The sequence below is a fragment of the Aulonocara sp. 'chitande type north' Nkhata Bay genome, linkage group LG8 (genome assembly GCF_057382095.1).
Source record: "Aulonocara sp. 'chitande type north' Nkhata Bay isolate Kocher_YH1m ecotype deep benthic linkage group LG8, A_spYH_male_GT1.1, whole genome shotgun sequence".
Lineage (NCBI taxonomy): Eukaryota > Metazoa > Chordata > Actinopteri > Cichliformes > Cichlidae > Aulonocara > Aulonocara sp. 'chitande type north' Nkhata Bay.
The window spans coordinates 5480578-5496691 of record NC_141351.1 but is presented as its reverse complement, the minus strand read 5'-3'; the positions used below and the strand labels follow the sequence as shown (position 1 = coordinate 5496691).

At 40.0% G+C, this 16114-nt stretch overlaps 1 protein-coding gene and 1 long non-coding RNA gene across 2 annotated transcripts; one reads left to right on the top strand and one right to left on the bottom strand.

Moving 5' to 3' along the window:
* Positions 1-6428: 6428 nt before the first annotated feature.
* Positions 6429-14004, bottom strand: LOC147322922 (uncharacterized). The gene is made up of 11 exons (XM_086302924.1): positions 13880-14004; positions 12184-12283; positions 11947-12006; positions 10408-10569; positions 9589-9783; positions 9306-9461; positions 9045-9190; positions 8755-8950; positions 7617-7762; positions 7323-7518; positions 6429-6603 (listed from the first exon to the last, which is right to left on the bottom strand). Exons 2-11 carry the CDS (start codon positions 12244-12246, stop codon positions 6586-6588), a joined length of 1338 nt encoding a protein of 445 aa, XP_086159050.1. The 5' UTR covers positions 12247-12283; positions 13880-14004; the 3' UTR covers positions 6429-6585.
* A 126-nt stretch (positions 14005-14130) lies between these two features.
* LOC147322921 (uncharacterized) lies at positions 14131-15524 on the top strand. Its single transcript, XR_015130690.1, has 3 exons — positions 14131-14464; positions 14626-14713; positions 15425-15524. It is a non-coding gene; the product is annotated as an uncharacterized LOC147322921 (long non-coding RNA).
* The last annotated feature ends 590 nt before the right edge of the window (positions 15525-16114 follow it).

The window sequence follows — 16114 nt, the reverse complement described above, 5'->3', positions numbered from 1 at the left end:
TTGGTTACTTTTCCGTTTCTTTTATTGTTAGCAACACAGGAGGGAAAAGCATACATTACTTCAGCAGTTCGCGCTTCGGAACATAAGGAACAGGAAGTGAAGTAATCATAATCACCAAAATAAAATCCTTTCCAAAATAAAATGACAATCACAAAACGTCTTTCACAACATAAGATAAATTAATATATTTACTCATGAGAACACAAATCTAACAGGCAGGCTTTTGACTTTTTGCACACAATTGGTTCCACTGATCGAGTATCCTGCAGTGCTGTGTTCGTGTATACCCGTTTCATCCACTTTATTAAAGTGTACAGTATTACAGTAACAGTTAGTTGTGGAATCACTTAATGAATGCCTACGTGGAGCTTTAATCTGCCTTAGACTTACTGACCTTTGAATCAGCATCCCAATAGTCCTAAGGGCACTGACAAAACATACAAGTATAAATAAATAAAAATTAATAGAAAGAGAAACATGTTTGTTAACGTTTTTTATCAAATTATGCACAAATTACATTCTCTGCCAACAGGCCCACAAGACATGACTATGTAGAGGGGAAAAAACTGGCCAGAAGCCATGTGTACCATATCAAGCAGCATTTTACATTCTGTTCAGTGAACTTTACTTGTGGCTTATCAAAAGCTTATCTATTATGTACCACCTGTAGAGTTTTGATACCTGTACATGAATTGTTAATCACACAAATCATAAAAAAAATATTGAAAAATCGCCAAATAGTTTTAGAGTAAACCTGGAATCCCTCCTTAAGAGGTATGGTCCTTCCCATGTGTCAATTCACCATAATTAGGAGAATGAGGAAAAGAGAAAGGTTAGGTACATGACTTCTTAGTCAATATCAGTGCTTCTCCACTGGAGGAGCTTTGCTCTGGGCCTGTAAACCTTTGTAAGGAAATCAAATTAGTGTAGTTTTCATGTTAAGTCTGTTTAACTTCCGGTTCCTTTTCCTAAATTGTTTTTTCTTTCCCCTCCCAGACTTGTTTTCGACACTCGACATGACCCCAACGCTCACCTACAACAGGGACTCCCTCATCCAGCTGTGGCCGCAGCTGCAGCCCAGGCCTCCGGCTTTTCCGCTTCCACAGACTACTTTCCCGAAGAAATACTCCGTGGACACGGAAATCGAAAAACTCACAATAACAAGGTAACCAGGAGGAGATTAAAGAAGAGTGGGGTGAGAGCCAGACTCAAGAGGGAGACACACAAACAACGAGCGCTCCCGTCCATTATCCTGGCTAATGTGCGGTCTGGACGCTGGACGAGCTGCAAGCCTGTGTCAACCACCTGCATGAGTACAGAACTGCCTCTGTTCTGGCATTCACGGAATCGTGGTTAAACAACAGCGACGACGACAGCACGCTGCACATGAATGGCTTTTCACCACCTCTTCATATGGACAGAGACCGTGAACGCACTGGGAAGCAACATGGCAGCAGCGTGTGTCTGTATGTAAACAGCAGCAGTTGCTCTACAGTCCCGGTAAGGGAGAAGCTGTGCACTACAGACATCGAGCTCCTAGGCTGTTTCCCTGCGTCCCTACTACCTCCCCAGAGAATTCCCACAGCTTTTCATCAACTTGGTTTACGTCCACCCCAGAGCTGATGCAACTAAAGCCACAGAGTACATCACCAAAACTCTGTTCAACCTGGAGCAATTATCACCAGACTCTGCCAAATTCATCCTGGGTGATTTCAACCTCTGTTCCCCTGACAAGTTGCTTAAAGGATACCAACAGTATGTTTCATGCAGCACACGTCAGGGGAAGACTCTGGATAAATGCTATGGCTCTGTACCAGATGCATTTAAAGCCCTACCCCTCTCCTCTCTCGGCTCAGCAGACCACCACACCATCCTGCTGGCCCCTGTCATCAAGAGGACTAACAAGGTCACCAAAAACATCAAGCATCATCCTGCCTGATCGGATGAATGGCACTGTGTTTCCAACAAGCTGCAAATTCACTGTGCATGTGAAAAGAACGTTTGAGGAGAACTGAGGAGACTGTTGGAGTTTGACATTTGCCACCTTTGGAGAAAATGGCAAGAAGAGACAGTGGAACACAGGACAAAGCTCAAGGAGAACTGCCTGCTATAGAGACTGACAGACCAAGTGACTTTTGCGCATTGCATGCCGGGAACTCGTGGCAAAACAATCCAAGTACCTGCATCAAATGCAAGCATTTGCAGCACCGCAAAACGTTCATTCTTCGGTTCCAATAAATTCTTGCTTTTTCTTTGCCCCCCAAAAAGGTATGTACAAAACGAAGGAGAACAATGCCGGTCCGTACAAAGACAGACTTGATGAAAAATCAAAGAAAAGATACGAGGAAAAAAATCAAACCAGTGAAAGGGTCAGACCCTTACGAGCACACAGAGGGACAAAATCCTTTAGCGTGCTGTCCAACTTTCACCACGCTCATATTTATAATTATACGGTTCTTGGAGTGAGTGCATACACTCCTGAAGTCTAGTAACTTCAGGTCACTGCAACAAGCCCAGGTACAGTTTACCGACGGATGGGTACAGGACCTTGAAATGCACCGTGTAGAAAGTAAAGACCATCGTACGTATCATAAGTTTACCAGTCTCACAAATCGTCTTCATAAACACACACATTCGTTAACCGTTTATTAATATAACCTTTGAGCTCAACGGTAATTAATTAGTAGTGGAAATAATTTCTGGTACAGAAATGTAGCAGTGACAATAATATTATATGCTGTAATCGCATTGGGCAATTAGTGATACAAAACAACTGTTTTATCCTGTGAATAAAAGTATGTTTTTGTCAATGTACCATAATAACAGAAGCGAAACGCAATATTGTGTCAGGACAATTCACTATTTATGCACAATAAATAAAGGAGCATAGCGCGACAGTTTCTGTTCAGCGCCAGACTTGCTTGTAACCTATATCACCAATTATGTTAAGAAAAATGACGCATTAACTACTACAAAACTCTGACCTTTGTGGGAATGCTTGGAGCAGACTAACCTGTGAGCTGGAGTGTTCTAGGACGTTATATTTGATCTTTGAATGGCTGCAATCCAGTCGCGTCTTTGTTACTTCGGAAACATGGCTGAACAATTTCTCTTCAACGACGTAATCCGATAACAACCGATCTCTTTACCTGTCGGCTTTCCGTGGCTGTCATGTGACCGGCTATTGCAGTTAATAATACAACAGCTTCTTGCCATTTTTTGTGTTTCTTTTTATCGCTGTGTAACTGATTTCAATTGAAAGCCTGCGTGCGCTAGTACCTCTTGCCACGAGTTCCCAGAATTCTTTGCGGTTTTACCCATTTTACTGTTGAAGTGAGAGAGGACAACAGAGTGAGAGTAAGTAGAACACAGAGGAGTGCTGTTATTTAATGTGGGAAATCAAAATTTGGGTTAGCAAATCAGGGGAAAAGAAAACTGACTGCTTAAGTTGGAAAATTAAGGAGTCTGAAACACTGCAAAAAAGAAACTTATACAAAATCACACACACAAGCACAACATGCATTAACCCTACTAACACAAACACAAGAGAGCTCATGAAGATTAGACAACATCTTAAGCATGTGAGTCTGTTTATCATCTTGTCCAAGTCACCTCGTGTGATGCAAAGACCAGTGGACTCATAGCACATTAGTTAAGAAATGATCAAATAATAGCAGAGAAGTGTGTAGGAAAGGCAACTTTAAGAACATGCCCTGCTGGAGATGCAGCTCCACAGACATGCATTAAACCTGCCTAATAACACAAACACTCATGCAATGAAGATCAGCTTGTTATCTCTCATTAGTGTTAAAATAGTGTGAATTTAACAGACACTTGTTATCAAATACTGAATTTATCCAATGCTGACAATTGACTCTCTAGGTTGCAGGACAACAGTTTAATTTTTGTGGAAAAAAAAAAAAAGATTCTGGTTTGACCAACCAGTGATCAGACAATAAATTTAGTCGTTGATATAGTAAATTAGGAGATGGCGTTTGTCGTCGTTGTTTGTTGTTGAATAAATTCTTTACAAATCCTACCATGTGAATTCATGGATTTTTTTTTCACATTCTGTCTCTCACAGTTGAAGTGTACCTCTGGTGCAAATTACTGACCTCTGTCATCATTTTAGGTGGGGGAACTTGCACAATCGGTGGCTGACTAAATACTTTTTTGCCCCACTGTAGGACGTGTGTTCTGGACTCTATTTCAACACTCAATTGACAGTCACGCTGTCCCCCCCAGCTGTGGAAACACTCCAGTCACTGTATCAGTGTGCTCTAAAGTCACTGGACTGCCCGTCAGATCTCTTGCACAGGTTTTCAGCCAAAGACAGGCAGCCAAAGACTGCCTTAGATAGGCAGCCAAAATCATCAACGACCCCCCTCACATTCTTCACTCCACATTTCAAAGGCTCCCCTCTGGGCCACGCCTCCACTGCATTTCCTGCAGGACTGACTCTTTTTATACTGCCGACTCTTTACTCAGTTATTTATTCACCTTTCAGTCACTTTAATTTCAAAACTGTGTAATTTGTGTATATACTGTATATTCTGTGTATTTATTATCTCTTATTGCCTGTTTATGTCCTTCTCTTCAACGTCATGCTGCTCTGTTGTATGTTAACTGCCCCTTGGGGATAAAGTCATTCTGATTCAGGTTTCGCCACCACATCTGCTCTGTAATTGCCTAGAAAAACAGAATCTTTGAGTTAATATAGACTTCACATTTACAAACAACAAGGTCAGAGGAGTAATAAGGCATCCAGCACTGCAGCCACCATTTTGTCATCTGCAGCCACCATTTTGTCACTCCTCATACACTTGAGCAGCCACCGGTCCTGCTGCTAGGTTGATGCTACTCTACAGCCCTATCCACGGCTCCTCACATCTCCTCCACACTTTAGTCTGTGCCTTCTTGTGATAGCACCTATGGATATGTCATCCTGGAGTTGGACTTTCTGTGAAGCCTCAGTGCGATGCAGGGACAGTCTCATGCAGTAGTGGCAAGAATCAGTCAGGAGGGATAAGATCAATGATCTGTGAGAGGAGGGTTTATTCTGTTGCCTCTCATGCACCTGTTGTCACTTTTATTTACACCAAAGCAGGTGAACTACACTCATCACAGTTTCTGCTTCCTAACTGGACAGATTATATTCCTTAAGTTTAACTCATTGTGTTTTGATGTGATGCTCCATTATTCATCTCACCTGTTTTATTCAACATGGATGCTTTCTGAGGACCGATACTAATAAACGTCACCACTCAAAAAAACAAAAAAACAAAAAACAAAACCCCATTACATTTTCTTAGAACGAGTTCAAAGGCGGCTGTTGCAGACATGACTATGAAAACACTCAAACGCAGAGGGTGTCAGGTTTGTTAGATGAACTATATTTAAGACAGAACATATGGTACAAATTACTAATCAGGTAAACTAAAGTAATCCTCAAGGAATAGATGCACAATCAAACAGGTGATCTAAATGCTACGTTCCATTCTCATACCACCAACACACAGAGCTATATGAGGTAATACACAGGACGTTGTGCAACATAAAGTCATATAAGAAACTGCAAATAAAAGTGATTCTGGTCCCTGATCATGATGATCCTGCAGTATGGGTTGGTCCCTATGAGCAGCACAATCACAGCTGTGAGTAAACAAACTCTCCCTAACGTTGCTCTTATTTCCCTTTAAAGAATTTATTCAAATACATTTAAAAAAAACACAACACCTTTTTATTTATTTTACTTATAGATTATAATAATGTTTGCATCACAACTTCTGTCTCAGCACTCCTGAACCAGGTTTTCACAAAAAATCAGTAGTTGTATCAACGTCTGCCACACCGGTGGGATCTCTTCTACAAATTTCCCAATTTATTTCAGAAACACTAATGATAATTAAACCGAGATTAAAAGCATGTTTCTGAAATAAATTCAGTTTTTTGTCTTTTTTTTTTTTAGTAAATTTTAACTCAATTACTTACTAAATGTAGGATGTTCACTTCACTTCAAGTTACAGTCATTAATCATTTTAAACACATTTGTGCTTTTTAGCAGCTTTCTTTGCTGCACCCTGCTTTGTGTTTGGACTCCCACAAATTTTGGATTTGGCCTTGAGCATCTTGACCTGCTGATGACCGTTGAGGTCAATCGGTTTGGGTTTGGTTGCTTTGGGGGCCTTTGCTGGCTGTGAGGTAGTGTAAAGCGAGTGGTAAGGAAGGTGATATGTAGACAGCATCAGCAGACTGGTCAAATTTCTTACAAATGTACTTTATTTTCTGGCACCATCTGGTACCATTTTAAAACAACCTCGGTTGTCAAAATCTTACTTGTTTTGTACAGAATTTTACACACACATGCACCTCATTAGTCTCTACCATTAAGAAATAGGTTAACGATACAATCTAAACAAAGAAACAGGAATAACATTATTTACAAACTGATTTACACCAAATAAATGGTTTGAAAAGTAAAATGCTGCATACAATACAAGTCAAAAGATTACTTAAAAATAAAATAAATGACACTATATAGAAGGAAATACCCTTCATTTGGCACAGGTGGCTCGCACCTTCAGATTAACTTTCTCCATCCATCTAGATAAAGAGAAAAGATCCAAATTAGTTACTAGTGTTAGTTATGGTATAATATGATGACCTTAAAGCTAATCTTAACAGATAAAGATGCATCTTTGGAAAATGGTTTTGTTCCTGTAATAAACATTCACACATGCAAAACATTTTTTCCACATATTAGAATCTCTCAGCGTCCAAACTTCAGTCCTATTTAACTACATTATTGACTTGCAGCTGTCTTACATGCATAGTGGCAGTAGGGGGCAGTCACACATTAGAGGAGCTAAAGTCAGACCACTAACTTGGATTTTAAAAGTGTTGTTTCTTTACTTCTGATCAAATACGAACCTCTTAAGAGTTAGTTAGGACAACTGATTCATTCTGATGTGTGTTAAATTTGAAACCATCGTAGCTTACATTAATATCCAAAGTAGAGGAAAACATCAAACCTGGCTCAATTTAAAGCCTTTTTCAATCATTGAACTTGAGGGCTGTTAACTGGTAGATTAAAAAGACAAACATGGAAAAACGGCAAATCAGCCGTAGTTTTTACAGACTTAAACTTGGCATTGATTTTCTAACCTAATCAAGAATCCAGCGTATTCCTCAATGTGTTCAACTATATCCTATATATATATGTAACTATATTGGCAAACGCAGGTAAAGAGGTTAAAGTCAGTTTGGAAAATATGGTAGGCATTAAACAAAATATAAATATACAAAAAACTAGTGACACTCACCTCACAGACACAGTTGGCAGGACACTTGACCTTGTTCGGTTCTTCAGTGGGTCGTGGTATGATCCCTGCTGCTTCCTCTTCCTCACTCTGGCATCTCAGCTTAGGAGGGTCGACAGCGTTCAGTCTCTCACCTGAAAGATGGGATGGCCCTCCACAAGTCCCCACCAGCTTCACTTTGTTATAGAAAGCCCACTCTCTGCAGAATAGGGGGGGGGGGGGGGAGAAAATCGTGCTGATCACTTTCCTGAGGTTTCCTGAAGCTGTCAGTACATGACCAACAACAGCCCATCGTACCTTAGTGGACGCAGGCAACGGTTGCAGAGGATTGGATTCCTGGACAGGTTCAGACGTCTTAGGTTAACCAGTTCGACAAAGGCTTCAGTGTCCAGGTAGATTAGACAGTTGTTACTAAGACGAAGCTTCTTGATATTCTGCAGGCCCTGAAAGCAAAGGAAGCTGGCATTTTATTTAAGGCTCCAGCAACAGGTGCATCTCTGTAAAAGTATTTTGTACACACGGTTTAGTGTGAGTACCTGGAATGCCATATTAGGGATGTAAACAAGCTGATTGTGTGAGAGGGAGAGCAGGTTGAGGGAGCCCAGCTGAGAGAACGCTCCAGGCTGGATCTCTTTCACATGATTGTGGTCAGTAATAAGCGCCTGCCACACTGGTTGGATCTATTCTACAAATTTCCCAATTTATTTCAGAAACACTGATGACATGTAAACCGAGATTTCCACAGATATAAAAGCATGTTTCTGAAATAAATTCCTGTTTTGTGTCTTCTTCTTTTTTTAATTTGTAAATTTTAACTCAGTTAATTACTAAATGTAGGATGTTCGCTTCACCTCAGGTTACAGTCATTAATCATTTTAAACACATTAAACTCAAGTCTGATTGATGTGAAGTTTTTTTTTCTTTTTTAAAGTATCTGTATCTATTTTCTATAAAATATAAGTCACAAGCACAAGTAGAAAATAAAAATTGAGACATTCTTGGACAGTCTCTGTGAAGCCTTCATAGAAAATGAAAGTCAGGAGCAGAAATCAGTGGTTGGACTTGGCCTTTGACTAGAAACACCCCCCCCCAAAAAAAACAAAAAACATCCCTGCTAGTTTTTCAAAGTTGAAAAATTGAATGTGAGTGCAGAGTGTGCCCCTGTGTCAGCTGAGTCAGTGTTAATCCTGGCACCTCCTCTCCAAAGCAGAGCTCAGCCTCTCTCTGGCACTGCCGCACAGATGTAACCTTAGGCCGCCTAAGGTTACATCTTTTGGCATCTTACAATGCTGTGATTGCAGCCATTACCCAACTCTCTGTGAATGGTACTCATGGCCATTGATCAGTGGTTATGAGAATTTGCATAATTATGATGAAGGAACTGACTGAAGGCATTAAATGAAATATAAATATACAAAAAACTAGTGGCACTCACCTCACAGACACAGTGTGCAGGACACTTGACCTTGTTCAGTTCTTCAGTGGGTCGTGGTATGATCCCTGCTGCTTCCTCTTCCTCACTCTGGCATCTCAGCTTAGGAGGGTGGACAGCGTTCAGTCTCTCACCTGAAAGATGGGATGGCCCTCCACAAGTCCCCACCAGCTTCACTTTGTTACACAAAGCCCACTCTCTGCAGAATGGGGGGGGGGGGAGAAAATCGTGCTGATCACTTTCCTGAGGTTTCCTGAAGCTGTCAGTACATGACCAACAACAGCCCATCGTACCTTAGTGGACACAGGCAACGGTTGCAGAGGATTGGATTCCTGGACAGGTACAGACGTCTTAGGTTAACCAGTTCGACAAAGGCTTCAGTGTCCAGGTAGTTTAGACAGTTGTTACTAAGACGAAGCTTCTTGATATTCTGCAGGTCCTGAAAGCAAAGGAAGCTGGCATTTTATTTAAGGCTCCAGCAACAGGTGCATATCTGTAAAATCTTTGAAATTTCCATTTTGAAGTATTTTGTACACACGGTTTAGTGTGAGTACCTGGAATGCCATATTAGGGATGTAAACCAGCTGATTGTGTGAGAGGGAGAGCAGGTTGAGGGAGCCCAGCTGAGAGAACGCTCCAGGCTGGATCTCTTCCACATGATTACGGTCAATAATAAGCTGCTTTAGTGAGGACAAACCGTCAAATGACTCCTAGAATCATAAAAAAACCAAGGACTGCACTAAAAATTGTTGGGTAGACTTCTTGAAGTTAATTTTTATTTTTTTAAAAACCACTGAAAATGATCATGGGATATATGTGGTTTAAGTCTAAGAATACCTGGTAGAGGATGTCAATGTTGTTGTTGGAAAGGTTGAGGAAGACCAGGCGACCGAGGCCACGGAACGCCCCCTCCTTCACCTTGTGGATGTTACAGCGCTGCAGCGACAGGTGAGTCAGGTAGGGGGTGTGCCTGAAAGCCCCAGTGGGGAGTTCCTGTATGTCATTACCTTGAAGGTCCAGTTTGACTGTTCTCTATAAGGAGATTACATATTAGAGGATAATAATAAGTATTTAATAGGTACTACAGCTTGAGAAGTTTAGCCGAAGCCTTATCATTCTTTAACAGGGGTATTAAAATTTGTATTTGCCTCGAAATAAACACCTGTTCAACAGAATTGTTTAAACAGCCCCATTTTTGAGGATTGTTTAAACTCCACAGCTTACCCGACTGTTGTTGCTAATCATTTCCATCCCTTTATGACCACAGTGCATTCAACTTCTGATGGCTGCTTCCAGCAGGATAGCGTACCACAGAGCTCAAATCATCTCAAACATGTTCCATGAATATGACACTGAAATTACTGTACTCATATTTTCTCCACAGTCACCAGATCTCAGTCCAATAAAGCATCTTTTGAATGTGGTGGAATAGGAGATTTGCATCTTAGATGTGCAGCAGGCAGCTGTGTGATGTTATCATGCTAATACGGACCAAAATCTGGGAGGAATGTTTTAGGACCTTGTTGAATCTATGCATGACAAATTAAGGCAGTTCTGAAGATAGAAGAGGATGCGGTTGTATCCTCTTGGTCGTATCCAGTTGCTAGCAAGGTGTATCTAACAAACTGATGAGTAAGTGTATATGTTTATAGATACCTCATCAACATTAGGAGGAACCTGGGTCAGGTTCTTGTTGGCACAGGTCACATTGAGCTGGACACAGCAACACTCCTGTGGGCATTTTGCTGCTTGGACTGCAGAGACCCAGAAGACCAGCAGGTTGATCAGCAGAATCCTACGAGTAAGGCGAAGGTGCTTCTGCATGGAAAACACTCATTCAGTCTTTTAGTTTTGCTACATACTTCAAACAGTAACATTAATTGTTTAAAGTGCAAACACACCAACAAATTACTGCTGATTAGAGTTTAGTAATTCTTTAGGTTGGACACTGTGCTTGGTTACTGTCACACAGTGGAAATTTGTATTTGTTTTATAGTCTGTTTTATGCTGATTTTAATGTTTATTTGTATGTGTGGTTCTGATTTTATTTGCATGATTTTACTTTGATATTTGTGATGCATGTTTTTAGTGTTTATGTATGACATTGTTTTAATCCACTATGGAGTGACTGGACAGTGGACAAATTAGTCAATAGCAGGCACCTGTTGAGGTGTTGGGTGTGCCCTGATGTGGCCTATCAGCTGCTGAAAGGATCTGTTGAAAAGCTGGGTCAGCACCTCAATGAGGAAGAGGCCCAGATTCCGGGAGGAAGGAGCATGTAGACGCTAGATGAAACGGCTTGCGTGAAGACGGGCTGATCGGTGCGACTTGGTGTCCAATTCCGGCCACAGAAAAGGCGACCGGTGGGAATCAACGTGTGTCATCAACAGACACACGTTGTCTGTGAACCTCTGCCTGCATTTGTGAGTACTGTTGTTCACTGGTTGCAGCTTCACAAACAATGTTTCTGGTTAGTATCTGTTTGTTTATGTAGTAGGTTGGAAGACGCTACATGTTTAATTTTGTATGAAAATCACCCCCCCCCCGCTTTTTTTTTGGTTTTATTGTGACTTATTCTAACACTGTTATGCGTTGCCATCCCGAGGTTATACCTCATTATGTCAGTAGATGGTGTTCTTGCACTGCTGTGGAACTACCAGAGGGACTCTGCGCAGCTCAAAAATAAATGAGCTCCGGCCTGAGCAAGACTCTAATTTACGAGAGCTACGCAGGGCTCTCTAGCCTGTGTGCTGCCGGTCCTGCGCTGGTAACATTTTCAAGGCGAGGAGGAGGCCGCTGTTGCAGCGAGATAAGTTTCCATGTTGTCACTGGGCTTATGTTGGTGTGGGGCCAGCTTCAAAAGAGGAATTTTTTTTTTTTCTTTGATCCTTATGTGTAACATAACATAGTTCAAGTGTCTACATTCTCTCAGTGGAATCATAAGAATGTCATTCTCAAAGGGAGTTTATAAAAAAAAAAAAAAAAAAAAAAAAATCTTAACACTAATTTAGACACTGTGGGGGCAAACAACTGTCATTTAGTTATATGGGTGAGGGTGATTTTAAAAATAATTTTTGAATCAACACCAAGGGCATTTTTAAATTTCAATACAGGTGGCTGATTTGTTGCACTCTGAAAATGGGGACATTGAATGGAGTGTTTTTAACCGTCTGGTGTCCACGGCTGGTGACTCACTCTTTGCCTCTCTTCCTTCCATCTCCACATCTGAGCTTTCACACTCCACTTGCTGTCCATCTGAGAACGAGGCAAAATTTGGTATAGCATTAATCTATTGCTTAATTATCCACACCTAATCCATAACGAAGTAATGACAGAAAAATGTTATAAAACCAAAACATTGCAGGTATGTTTATTATTGTTTTTATACTTGAATACTTTTGCAATGCAAAAACTAGTATGTGTTATTGTTACCTGTGCCGTTTTTAATCCAGCTGGTGAGGGATCTACTGCCTTTAGCAGCCTCACAGAGCTCATTTTGTAACGGTTTCCTCCTCTTCTCCTGAGGTATGTTCTGTACAGTGTTATATCATGAGTAATAATTTCCAAAAAGATTATACCTAAGTCACACACATGCACATACAGTGACATTTTATACCTTCTCTAGAATACTGTATATACTATAGCCACAAGTTTGCATCATGGTGCTGAGCCAGACTACTTCCTTTGTTATTCCTAGTTCTATAATAATAACGTAATAGGAATAAAAATAAAAATAAATATAAAATGGATTTATGATGATTCAATTTGACTATCCACACTGTGCAAGTAGAAAGTTTATTAAATGTTTAAACTGTGGAGATACAATAATTTTGCTGCTGTAAAATCTGGATTTTGAAATATAAATCTAATATCTGTTTCTTAATGTATTTTTATTTAAAACAGTTAGGTTTTAAAATAAATATCGTAATTATAATCTGTAGCGGTTTTTCACACGGGGGGTTGCGCGGGGCGGCATCGTCTTGGGGGGCGGCATCACGGGCACCGAAAAAAAAAAAAATTGCTCGTACTCGTGCTGCCCCGACGTTATGCCAGTCTGTGGCGGTCCTAGCCTGTTTGGCGCCCTGGGCGAACACTCCCTCTTCACAACAGGACAAATTGACACTGATTAATTAATATTAAAATCTGTAACATAATGTACAATTTCTTCTTGGAGCCCAACCAAACACCTCAAAATGTTCAAAACTTTTTTTTACACTTATCCACCAATTCCTGAACGTGTGCACCCCAAGTTAACCTCTCATCAAACCACAACCCCAGAAACTTATAAATTTCCTCACTCTTTCTCATCCTGTGCCATATAGCTTCAGCTTAATGTCCTCATTAACCCTCTTCCTTGTTTTAAAAAAAAAAAAAAAAAAAAAAAACTGTCTTAGTTTTATCAACTGAAAACTTGAATCCCCACCTACGACCATTCTTCCACTTTTTTCTTCGATGCCCGTAGATTCATAGAGAGAGAGAGAGAGAGAGAACGCACGCACGCAGAGACAAAGTAGATTAGTTGAGAGATCAAGTAGAAACCATGAACTAAAAGTAAGAAAACTAAACAGTGGATTAGTGTTAAGGTAATGATAAATAAATTGATAAAATTAACAGTGACATTTAAAGCTGATCAAGTATTCAAGGATGAATGGAGGATTCGATGGCAGACTGCATGAGAGCTGTTGGGGAGAAAGGAAAATGAGGCTGGAGGCGTGAGTTAACAGGTTGATGTGTTACAATGGGGTAAAAAGACCCATGACACCTTTAACCAGTAAGGGTCCTTTTATTAACTACTTGTGTAGTTAATAAAAGGACTGGTAACATTTTGTCACGCTGTTGCGCACACATTTGCTTCAACTGGTCAGTTGCCTGTGTGCTATAGACTATATTGTACGCTTTATACCCTATACTTACTAGTTTTTGTTGCATCACTCGAGTGATGCAACAAAAACTGCGTCTGCTCGTTATAAAAATATAATTTCCTTTTTGATGCAAAACCAAAATAAAGCACTGAACACCTGGGCATCGGTTATTAACCGTGCATTTCCCCGGACACATTAGTCGTTTAAATATGTGTATTACTTTTATATCCCAACATTAAATGATAGAATCCTTTTTACAAACTTACTCACGAAATATGGCACTTCTTCCACTGAAGAAGCTTCTTGGATGAGATGTAAAACGTCTTCAAGCAACTTAAAGAAGTGAATATGAATTCTAAAACCGAATATATTACACCTTCTCCATCGAATAAACGGAGCAGAAGACGAACGGTTTCTCTGTCAGTAACAATGCCATTCATACCCATGAAACTGTCCTGAGGTTGCCAATTGTGCTTGTATAAAAGCTGCCACCTCTCCCACAGGGGCGGAGCGTGGGGGTGGCTTACTGGGCTTAAGCCCGGGTTGTTTTGTCAGAAGCCCGGGGTCTTTTGGAGTGTAATTTTTTCATAGTTAGATGTCTGGCTGACAACTGTATAAAACAAAAAGTACACACAATATTCGAAGCACATAGTGCACACTGTGGGAATTTACGACTGTGCGTGAATCCCCCCTGATATTGGTATGATCCGAGCTCAGGCACTAAGTGACTGAGCGAGGGGGCGGGGCAGCTGCTGCCTGTGTCCGCTGTTGGAGAAACGGAGCCAGCCATACTAAGGAGAGCTTAAGTTTGACCAGTTACCAAAGAAAATCATTCATACCGTACAAATAATGTAAATATGACGGTGCATCACGAAAGATTGATATCAAACTGATCACTTGACCAATATTACGTTACTCGCTCTTCAAGTGAATCAACAAATGGCGAAATGAAAAGCCGAACAATGCTATTTTTTTTAGTCTTAGCTTACGTGTGTTTATTTCATTTTTTCAGTTCTTACCCTCCCCGACTAAATCGGTTTCAGTTATGTACTGAAATATAAGAATGGACATTAGAGGCTTCTTTCAAAGAAAAAACTCAGGTAAATGTTATTTTGTATATTATGCTTTGTATGTTGTTCAGTATATTTCTATGCAAAACAAGAGGGATTTCAGTACACAGCAGGATATTCACATTTGTAACCAGATATTTACATACACTTTAGGGAGAAAACATAAAACATTTTTACTGTACAACATCAATTTAGAGTAAACTTTTGTTTTAGATAAATATTGAAATATCTTTTGAATTAGTTAAATGTCAGAATAAAGAGAGACAGAGCTGTCTATTTTTTATCACTTTGATCAAATTTAGGAGTACATATACATTAAGTTTATTGTTAATTAGTAAGAAACTCCAGACGATTCCATTCTGAGCTGAAGAAGCTTCTGATAGGTTAGTAGAGTCCATGTGAGTAAACTGGTGGCACAGCTGTGGATGCATATAAGGCAAAACACAGAGCCTGTTTTTTTGAAATGGGAAAATCAAGAGATGTCAACCAAAACACCAGGAAAAGAACTGTGGAGCTCCATAAGTGTGGCTCAGTTTGAATACAATTTGGTGCCATTTGCAATTAAGAAATACAGATAGTTTCTCTCTTTACTCTTAAAGTTAACAAATATGTTTTTTATATTTATCAATCTAAAAAAATAAACATTTAGTCCGATTTGATGTTACAATTAAAAAGTGTTTGTGTTTTGATCTGAAGAGTTTGTAAATATCTGGTTTCAACTGTATATTTGATGATTGTCAGCACAAAGAGGGAGAGAGAGGAACAGAGAGGGAGATGGAGAATGAGGACAGAACAGAGATGAACAAGAGCAGGTGAGACACACATGTTAGTCAAATGGTCATTTGCCAAAAGTATCATCGTATCATAGGTCCTCATGTATCTCGTACCTAGTGTTTCTTTTTAGGTTTGCTATTTTTCAAATTCTATATTTATTAAGTTATGCAGGCTTGTTTGCACAACAAGGATAAATAATTATATAAACTTTTCTCAATCTAAATATTGTACTTTGGTGGAATTAAAAAATAAGTGTAGTGCACTATGATGATTTTTAGTGCTACTATCATCTAGTTCTGTCTTGGTTAAGTCCTCAGTAGTCCTGATTTTGAACTGTTGTAGTCCTGTTTTAATTCCGGATCAGTTCTGGGTCTGGTTGAATTGGGGTTTAGTCCCTGTGTCTTGATACAGCCCCGACTTTGTTCTGCCTTGCTGCTTAATTAAAAAAGTAGTTTAAGATGTCCTGCACATGTGATATATATTTTTCCCTATATGAAGTCATTCTTTTTTGAACAAAACTCAAAACAGAGCCTATTAATCTTTCAGTCATTTCTAACCTCCCCCCCCCCCCCCCCCCCCCCCCAAAAAAAAAAAAAAATAAAAATACCACATGCATACTACCCTTTAGGGCTAAGCCCCGGGTGTTTCAAATGTCTG

What these genes read in the sequence shown, in the direction of transcription:
- LOC147322922 (XM_086302924.1), bottom strand. Translation starts at nt 12,246, where the DNA reads ATGAGCTCTGTGAGGCTGCTAAAGGCAGTAGATCCCTCACCAGCTGGA. An exon ending in ACATTGACATCCTCTACCAG is followed by an intron (nt 9,462 to 9,588) that starts GTATTCTTAGAC and finishes TTATGATTCTAG; the next exon opens with GAGTCATTTGACGGTTTGTC. An exon ending in TCCCTAATATGGCATTCCAG is followed by an intron (nt 9,191 to 9,305) that starts GTACTCACACTA and finishes CTTTGCTTTCAG; the next exon opens with GACCTGCAGAATATCAAGAA.